General features: G+C 45.0%; 2 protein-coding genes across 6 annotated transcripts in view; one reads left to right on the top strand and one right to left on the bottom strand.

Annotated features, from left to right (window-relative positions):
• The window catches only part of Strn3 (striatin 3), an 80,392-nt gene extending 72,698 nt beyond the window's left edge, over window positions 1-7,694 (bottom strand). For 2 of the 4 annotated variants that reach the window (XM_057783207.1, XM_057783206.1), the window contains exon 1: window positions 7,150-7,693. In XM_057783207.1, the coding sequence (XP_057639190.1) occupies window positions 7,150-7,440 (291 nt within the window). In that variant the 5' untranslated portion in view covers window positions 7,441-7,693. Of the gene's footprint in view, window positions 1-7,149 lie in introns of all 4 variants that reach the window. The other 2 variants (XM_057783205.1, XM_057783208.1) reach the window with 2 other exon arrangements.
• Window positions 6,743-9,672, top strand: part of Ap4s1 (adaptor related protein complex 4 subunit sigma 1) — a 38,915-nt gene continuing 35,985 nt past the window's right edge. The window contains exon 1 of one of the 2 annotated variants that reach the window (XM_057783210.1): window positions 6,743-7,044. The gene's annotated coding sequence lies outside the window, so the exon portion shown is untranslated. Of the gene's footprint in view, window positions 7,045-7,930; window positions 8,014-9,672 lie in introns of those variants that run through there. The other variant, XM_057783211.1, reaches the window with a different exon arrangement.

Below are 9,672 nucleotides of genomic sequence, written 5' to 3'. Positions count from 1 at the left end.
ATGATCTGCCTCCGTCCCACTTTTGTGTGTGTATCCATGTGAGTCTATATGTATGTATTCAAACACACACAAAAAGGTTAAAGAACAACTTAACAGTAGCCTGTTCTCACCATTACTATGTGATGGAGAAAGGTCATTGGTTAACTAATAAAGAAACTGCCTTGGCCCATTTATAGGCCAGCCCTTAGGTGGGTGGAGTAAACAGACAGAATGCTGGGAGAAAGAAGCTAAGTCAGGAGTCGCCATGATTCTCCCACTCCAGACAGACGCAGGTTAAGATCTCCCTGGTAAGCCAGCTCATGGTGCTACACAGAATATTAGAAATGGGTTAGATCAATATGTAAGAGCTAGCCAATAAGAGGCTGGAACTAATGGGCCAGGCAGTGATTAAAAGAATACAGTTTCCGTGTAATTATTTTGGGTAAAGCCATGCGGGCGGCCGGGTGCCGGGGACGCAGCCCCGCCGCTTGTATTACAACAACTATGTGAGTCCCAGAGAGTAAACTGAGATCATAAGGCTTGGCAGCAAGCACTTTTATCAACTGAACCTTCTCTCATTGACTAATTTCTTGAACAAAAATTACCAAGAGATGAAGATGGTCTTGGCCACAATGTGGATCCTGATTCAAAGAACTCCAAAATAACTCTGGAAAACCAAACAATATATTTGATAAAATCAAGAAATTAATAATCTATCAACAATATGACATAGTAGTCACACTGTAGCTGTGTTTAATATTAATAATCCTTATCTTTTAAAATATATAATGCTTTCTCTGCTTTGCTTTGAGACAGGCCCTCCCTCTGTTGCCCAGGTTAGCCTAGAACTTACTGGTTAACTAGGTTGGTCTCAAATTAACAATGATCCTCCTGTCTCAGCCTCCCAAGTGTTAGGATTACAGGTATAAGCCAACACATAGGCTTTAGAGTAGAAAAGGTGAAATTTCATGGGCCTAAGATCTACATCAAAATATTATGAGATAGCTGGGCTGTGGTGGCATATGACTTTAATCCCAGCACTCAGAGGCAGATGGATCTCTGTAAATTTGAGGTCAGCCTGGTCTACAGAGAGAGTTCCAGGACAGTTAGGACTACATAGAGAAACCCTGTCAATAAATAGATGAGAGAGAGAGAGAGAGAGAGAGAGAGAGAGAGAGAGAGAGAGAGAGAGAGAAGAGAAGAGAAGAGAAGAGAAGAGAAGAGAAGAGAAGAGAAGAGAAGAGAAGAGAAGAGAAGAGAAGAGAAGAGAAGGGAAGAGAGAGAAGAGAGAGGAGAGATGGATAGAGAGAGGAGCTGAGGACAAATGGATAGAAACAGTTAAAACAAGTCTGATCAAGTAAAAAGCTATAGCTCAGTTGGCAGAGTACTTACCCAGTATGTACAAAGCACTGGGTTCCATCCCCATGACCACAAATTAACAAGGTATAATGTTACACTTCTAGAACCCCAATATTCTCAGGAGTTCACGATTATCCTTCTCTACCCAGACACAGGCCAGCCTGGGATACCAGAGCCTTGTCTCAGGGGACAAAGAGACTGATCATAAGGGGTTATTCTTTAAGATGAGTAACAGAGTTTATGGAAGATCACAAGACTCTATTTTTTTTAAAACATATATTTGAATCACTCTACAATAAAATACTAAAGCAAAGTTACAACAATACTATATGTATATTGTAAAGGATAAACTTAAAAAATAGGTACCAGATGAAAGAAGTTTAGATTACACTAGGAAATTCAGGTAAGAGAGGCCCTATGAACAAAGACTGGAGTAGCAGTAAAATAAAATGCACAGAATAAATCAGGATTATTTCCTTGGGTTAGTGGTCAGACTTCATAGGCTATCCAGGCAAAATTTTCTTACCTTCTTCCTTTTTTAAGCTAAAAGAGACTCCATGTCACTGTATATGCAGGAGTACTATAAGCCACTCAAATTAAATTTCAGTGAGAATTTATTTTAGGATAAGCCTGTTTTACATGGCCATTTAGACCATGTAAAATAATCTTCCTTATTTAACAGCCTCTTTCCTCCTTCGGGAATATCTACTTTTGCTGCTTCTCCCAAGTGCAATGTTCTTAATATGATTCAGTATTTCTTAAACTTCAGATCTAAAACTACATGGTGGGGCGGACTTTGCAAGAATTAAATGAAGGGCTGAGGATTTAACATAGGTAGAATTCTTGCCTAATACACATGAAGCCTTGTGTTGGCCTCACAGTACCATAAAAAACAGTTTACAATTGTAATTCCAGCACTGGGGAGGTAGAAGGTAAATTCAAGGTCACCCTTAGCTACCGAAAGAATCTGAGGCCAACCTAGTGTACAAGAGACCCCACCTCAGAAACAGAAGGGAGATGAGTAAAGAACATAATATCCAGAGTTCGTGGACTATTTTATGCATATATTTGAAACACTAATCCAGCACACAGAAAGCACTCAGTAAGTACTAAATATTAACTAAAAATTCATACAAGTTTCAATCCCATTTACTTTTTCCATTTCTTTTAATTTGCCACTTGAAGCATTTTATTCTCTACAAAACAAGCTCCCTAAGGGTAAAGCCTTTGTTTCATACATAATTATATGCCCAGCAAGCAGCCCAAAGCAGCACACTTTTACTAAATAAGTAACTATGAAAAATCAACAAAACTCAAGAGACTGAATACACTCCGGAAAAGACTCACTAACTACTAGTAATAATATTAATGGAACAGGTTTGGTGCAGTTTGCAGGGAGAACAGGGATACAAAATCAGCTGAATAGATGAATAGGGGAATTTGAGATAGAAAAGTTAAACAGGAAATTTACAAACAAGTCTGAAACATCTAGAAGCTAAAAGCATGTCCTCGTCTTTAAATCCCAGCTCTGCTTTCTGCTGTCTCCAGTAGCATATTTAAGCACATTATTTAAACTCTGGGCCCCAATATTTCAGGTAGAAAGAAGCCAGTTCCACCAACCTTGCCATGAAGTTTTCAGAATGAAATGGGTAAGTTTAAAAATTGGATGACAGCCCTGGAGTTGGCTCAAAAGATAAAGGCATCTATCTGCTACCACGCCTGCTGACCTAAGATCAATTCCTGGACACACATGGCCCTCTGACCAAACATATGCTGTACTCAAGCACAGTCCCACATACACACAAGATAATAAAATGTAATAAAAATTTGATTTTTTTGTAAAATAAATAGTGAAATACAAGTTCATTTAGAACCTCAGATTACAACTAGAAACAAACAAGAGGAAATATTACAAAAAGTGGGCTGTGCTTGGTGGTGCCCTGTATTATTCCTTTTACTGGAGAAGGTAAGGTAAGAGGCCACCCTGGGCTACAGAGTTGAGCACCATGTACCAACCAGGGATACGTAGTAAGACAATATCTCCAATTGGAACAGAGGTGGTGAAGCAGGTAAAAGGAAAACAAGGAATGAGAGAATGGAAGCCAGTGAAGAGTCTCAAACAGACTGTTGCACTATAAAGCCCTGGTTGGCCTAGAACTCAAGAGACGTCCACCTGCTTTTGCCTTCTCAGGTCCAGAATCAAATGGGTGCCCCAACACAACCACCCCTATAGGAAAAGGCTTTGGGGGAAGAAATAGCAGCAGAAACTGTACCTTAAGCCCAATACAGTGTATAAAGTCATAGGATTTGGAAATTTTAAGGTCAATCATGAACCAAAAAATAAAAAACTGAACTAGCAAAAACCTGTGTTCTACAATGTTCATAAGGGCAATACTATAAACTGAGGATAACCGCTAAGTGAGACAGAACAAAGAAAATCTGGAGGGCTGATAAGATCGCTAAGAGGTAAAGGGGCTCGCTGACAAGCCTGACAACTGACAGTGGAAAGTGAAAATGGACTCCCAGGAGTAGTCCTCTGACCTCCATCTGTGTGTTGTGGAAGATCCAAACCAGACATACGGCATACATGCACAAGGCTCAGGATTCAGTCCCCAGCATAGCCAAAAAAATGTGTGTTCACATGTTAAACCCAGCTACCTGGGAGACTGAGATAGCGAATCACTTAAAACTCAGGAGTTAAGACCCAGAATGGGCAATATTACAAGATAACATTTCAAAATATAATGTGTAGATGATTAGGGCACTCAGAACTACATAAAAATGATAGAAGTTATCTAGTTTTTAAGAAAGTACCAGAAATAATTCTAAATGTATAGCTTAAATATACATACATTTTTAGACATACATTTCAACACATAAAACTTTAAGTGCATACCTCACAAGCAGTCTTAATTAAAGACTAATAATAGCATTCAAGGTCAGTGTGAGCCACTTACCAGGTTCTAGGCAGCTTTTGCTGCACAGCCCTATCCCACCCCCCAAAATGACAAATAACAGATTATCTAAAAGAAGCCCAGCAACTGAATCCTTAAAATCCAGGAACAATGGAAAGGAAAAGGGAATAAGGGGCTGACAACATAGATTTCAATAATGTAAAACTTGTTAATTTGGACACAAGAAGCTTCCTTAGCTCTTTACATCAACTATGCCCAAGTGACAAATTCAATTGCTAACTTGAAAAATCAATGAAAATGAACAGTACAAGGATCAAAAATCACGTAAGAAACTGGTGGTCTATCAAAGTAAGCAAAAGCCTCAACACATGTTTTAATGAATACTTTAACCTCAGTCTACCCACATGGAACATTAAGTTGGCATCAGACTGTAATAGAAAGCTATATGACCACAAAACTTTAAATCCATGCGTATTAAAGAAATCACAGGCAATTTTCACTTAAGTTTTTTGAAAATTATCTCAAAAACACAAAAGTATTAAGAACAATCTTAAAACTACCGAATCAACTAAAGGTGTCATGTAAAATATATAAGATTTTTAAGTTTAACTTAACCCACTTTGTGGAATAAAATAAAGGTTTACTGGCTTGTTGGATGTGTGATGCAAACCTTTAATCCCAGCAGGTAAGTGGCAGAAGCAGATGGATTTCTAAGAGGGGTAACCGGCCTGTTCTACATAGTGGGTTCCAGACTGCCCAAAACTACAGACTCTGTCTCAAAATAACCATAACACAGACTGTGGAGGCTGTTGTGGTGGTGCATGCCTTTGATCCCAGCAGAGGAAAGTGAATATCTGAGTTCGAGGCCAGCCTAGTATCAGGATAGCATGGGATACAAGACCCTATGTCAAAAAAAACTAACAAATAAGCAAGAACAACAATTAGGGTCTGGAGAGTGGCTAACGGTTAAGAACAACTGCTGCTCACACAGAAGACCAGGGTTCAATACCCATCGCCCATATGATGGCTCCTAAATCATCCATAACTACACAGATCCAAAGATTTCTGACTTTTGAGGATGTTTGTACACATGTGGTGCATAAACACACATTCAGGCACACACATACAAATAATAGAAGTAAATATTAAAAAAATAAACACACACACAGCTGGGCGTGGTGGCACACACCTTTAATCCCATCACTGAGGAGACAGGCAAGCCTGGTCTACATAGTTGAGTTCCAGGACAGCCACAGAACACAGAGAAACCCTGTCTGCAACAAAACAAAAACCTACAACAAATATTTACTGGTTCAATCATTTGACTGCAATGCTTTTGTCAACAAAACATTATTGATATTTTATGTTTCTTTTACTTTTTTTGTTTGAGATTGAGTCTATGTAGCTCTGGTTGTCCTGGAATTCCTGATGTAAATCAGGGTGGCCTGAACTCATGGAGATCCATCTGAGTATTGGGACTAGAGACTTGTGCCACCACACAGCCGAGTATTTTTAATTTTTGAATGAAATTCTTTATATTTATTTAATGTAATGAAAACTGAAGATTCATGTTTAAGAATACCTTTTCTTTCAAGATGGTTTCTCTGTGTATCTTTGGCTGTCCCGGAACTCACTCTGTAGACCAGGCTGGCCTCAAATTTCACATAGATCCACCTGCCTCTGCCTCCCCTCCCGAGCGCTGGGATTAAAAGTGTGCGCCTTCACGCCCCGCGAGAATACCTTTTCTACATTAATCAACCTCCTGTTTCAACATTACTTCTTCCTAAACTCACCAAAGGTGTGATGTATGTGTGTGTATGAACAATACATCCGAAATTCGTAAGTCAAAAACAAACAAACAAACAAACAAAAAAAAAACAGGTGCAACGTTTAGATGCATGCCTTTTTCTTCTAAGCTCAAGTTACACCCTGGAAAGAACTTTAAACTAAATGCAACTATCCTACAACTCAAATAATCCTTTCAAACAGAGGCACTTAATTTTAAAAATTCAAGACAGGAACCCGAAACTACCATCTTTCAAAACTTAAGGTAACTCAAGTCGATCGGGGGTTCATATAAGTGGACATTCAGCTTCGTTTTAGCGCAGACCAAACAAAAAGTACGTTCTCCTTCAAAGTTAAGACCAATTCTTTTTTGTGCAGACATTTCATAAATCCAGTACAGAGAGTCCAATTGGGCTTTGTATGAGTAAAAACAAGGACACAGAATGAAAAGTCAAGAGAAGCCGACTCAAAAGAGGGAAATTCAGTTAAAAGTGTTGAGGAATCATGAAGCGCTAAAGGAAATCCGAGTGAGAACAGCGGCATCCCGGGTATTTAAAAAGTTGAGGGTGGCAAGGCAAACTTCGGCGGCGGGCCACAAGCCATTGTGCGAGGTGGCAGCCCGAAGCGGCGTGGCTGTCAAGGGGCAACTGCGTCCCGAGGCGCGGGGGAGGGGGCAGGACGCCACATCGGAAGGGGGTGCCGGGGCCAGGAGGCGAGACGCTCAGCCCAGGCCCTCTGCGCCTGAACTCAACCTCAAGAGGACCAACAAGCGCCAACTCGGGGCCCAGCGGACCCACGCCAGCCTGGCGCTCGGAGGCGCTGGGCCCAAGCCCGGAGGCCCGGTAGGCGCCGCCGGAGGAGCCCCGCAGACGCCATGCTAAAAGCCAAAATGGCTGCCCCGAGGATGCCCGCAGCGCGCCGCCTGTGAAGAGGGAGCCGGCCGCTGCGGGAGCGGGGGAGGGGGCGCCGGGAAGGCAGTCGCCGCTCGCCAGCCGGAGCCTCTCAGGTAGGTCCCCCTCCGCCCCTCAGGGCGCGGGCCCCAGCCCGAGCCCCACCCCCGGAGCCCGCGCCCCGGTCCCCCAGCCTGCGCTCGGCCCCCCCGGCCAGGTACCTGCAGTTCGGCCCGCTCCACCTCCCAGTGCGCCCGCTCCATCTCGAACCGAGCCCACTCGTGCTGGATGTAGTGCAGGATCCCCGGGATGGTGTACTGCTGCGGCCGGGACAGCTCGGGGCCTGGCGGGGGCCCCGCCGCCTCGGAGGCCGCCGGACCCCCGCCGCCCGGCGCTCCGTTCGCTCCCGGCGGAAGGTTCAGGGTCCCCCCGGGTCCCTGCTGCGGCCGGGGAGAGGCCGCCATCCCCGGGCCGCCGCCACCGCCGCCGCCGCCTCCGGCCAGCTCGTCCATTGTGTGCGGGGCCCCGGCCGGGGCGCAGAGCCAGACGCCGGCAGCTGCGGGGAGGGTCGGGGACGGTGGCCCCGCGCCGACGGCAGGGCGGGGGCCGGCCGGGAGAGGGCCGGGAAGGGGGGTTGCTGCCGTGTGCTTGCCGCGGATCAGAGCAGGGAGCTGCCGGCCGCCGCCATTACAGTCCCTCCTCCATCTGCCCGTCTCACTCACTCACTTTGGGGAAAGGGGGGGGGGACGCGGCGGGAGGGAGGGGGAGGGACGGGTGAGGAGAGACGTCGCGCCGCCGCTCGCCCGCCCGCCCGCCCGCTCGCTCGCTGACTCGCGCACGGCACGCCGGGTAGCGGACGTCTCGGCGGCCGCACGCCGGATAACCAAATAGAGTCCGGCCTCACCCTAGACGGGCGCACTGAGGATGCGCCGCGCCCTGGGGGCGGGGAAAGCCTGGGCCACGCCCCCACGCCGGCGCCCGCCCCTCCCCCGGCTTTCCGACTCAGCACCAGTGGCTTCCCGGGGTGCAAGCGGGACGCCTCCGGCTTTCGGGTTGTTTACTTCACGCGGATGTCATCGGGAGCGGTGAGGGCCTCGCCTACGGGGCTGGGGTCAAGCCCGGCGTATCCTGCCCAGGAATGCCTGACGTTTCTCTGTCGAATTCTTCGCGTGCTTTGCTCAACCCCCAAAGGATCGCGGCTCTTTCTCTGCCTGTCACTCACCCTAGCTCTAGTGTCGTAGCACCAGTCAGTCTCCGGGATCCAGGGGGACGTTCACCTTTGGCAAATGGCCCAGATTCCTCCGACTTTCGCACTAGTTCCCGGGCTTCGCCGCGACCTGCTTCTTTGGTCCCACTTCAGTGCTCCCGGCTGCCTGTTGTAACTTGTCTTCAGCCTTTATAATACTGAGATAGGTTGTGTTTGGGGGAGTTTAAGCATTGTTTTCTTTTTTCTTTTCTTTTTTTAACTGGAAGAAGTAGTGATATCTTGAGTCCTGAGAATGGTGGGTGCATGGGAAAAGATAACTTTCAAAGACACCCATAGTTGGGCTCTGATGTTTAGAAGTGAACTCATATATTGTCCATTAGTAGCAGAAATTTTTACTGGAACAGAGAACAAAAGTATTATGAATACAACAAACTAAATGAACAGTGGCGATATCTTAATCTTTATATGGCTCTAGAGTGAAAAAATACACACAAGGTCAGATTTTTAAGTTCTGTGGTGTGCATTTTTCTGTGCTTGGTTTCACAGGAATTATCCTCGGGAACTTAAAAGTTTTTAAAGTTAATACAACTAATAACCTGGCCCCCGGGCGTGGCAGCCCACGTCTTTAATCCCAGAAGACGGCCTGGTATCTAAGTTTGGGGCCAGCCGGGTATACAGAGTGGGTTCCAGAACAGCCAGGACTATAGGATGATACACAGAAACCCTGTCTCGAAAAGCAAAAAAAAAGCTAATAACCATTTAGTGTACAATAAAACAAAAAGAGTATTTAACAGCATAATGAGAAGAGTTGCAGTATTTACAGCTATACAGGAAATTGCATATAAATTGGTTGCATTTTAAACTTATTTTCACTATGAAAACCTATACAAATTTTTCACTATGGGAGCCATTCAGGATGTAATTTCAGAGACAAAGTAATACACTTTACTTGGTCATGTCTGCTGTATTGTTATAATTAATGAAGAACTGATTGGATCTGTTACACTTCTTGCTGCCATATTTACGTATGAAATGAGGTCTTAGATAACAGTGCTATTTCTTCATATGATTAGAGTACAGTTTCTCCACTTACTAACAATCAGCCTACAGCTGATTCCTTCAGCCCTATTCCTTGAGGAAGGACACATAAAAAATAAAATTAAAAAAAAAAAAAAAAGCCCAGAAATACCTTACATTCGTCCTCAGGGCCCTCTCAGGACTTACACATTGTGAAGCTCCTTCCAGGGCCTGGAGCCCACTCACGCGATGATTATAGAGAAAGAGCAAGGTGCACATTATATTTCTCAACTTCAGCTCCAGGTAAGGCTGCCCCTCCCCCACATACCCGGCAAAAAGAAAACTCTGTTCTGTTTTACTGTCTGTCTTACTGGATGGCACTTAACTATAGTCTGGTACCCTCCATTTAACCTGGGCACCCGGGCCTTTCTCAGAAATTTCTTTCCTGTCTGCTCGGGTTTCCGCCCTTCCACCTCACTCTCCCTGCCGCCTGACTAGTCTTCCAAGGCAGGTTTGTCAC

Source organism: Chionomys nivalis, chromosome 10, assembly GCF_950005125.1.
Source record: "Chionomys nivalis chromosome 10, mChiNiv1.1, whole genome shotgun sequence".
Lineage (NCBI taxonomy): Eukaryota > Metazoa > Chordata > Mammalia > Rodentia > Cricetidae > Chionomys > Chionomys nivalis.
This window is presented reverse-complemented; position numbering and strand designations above follow the sequence as displayed.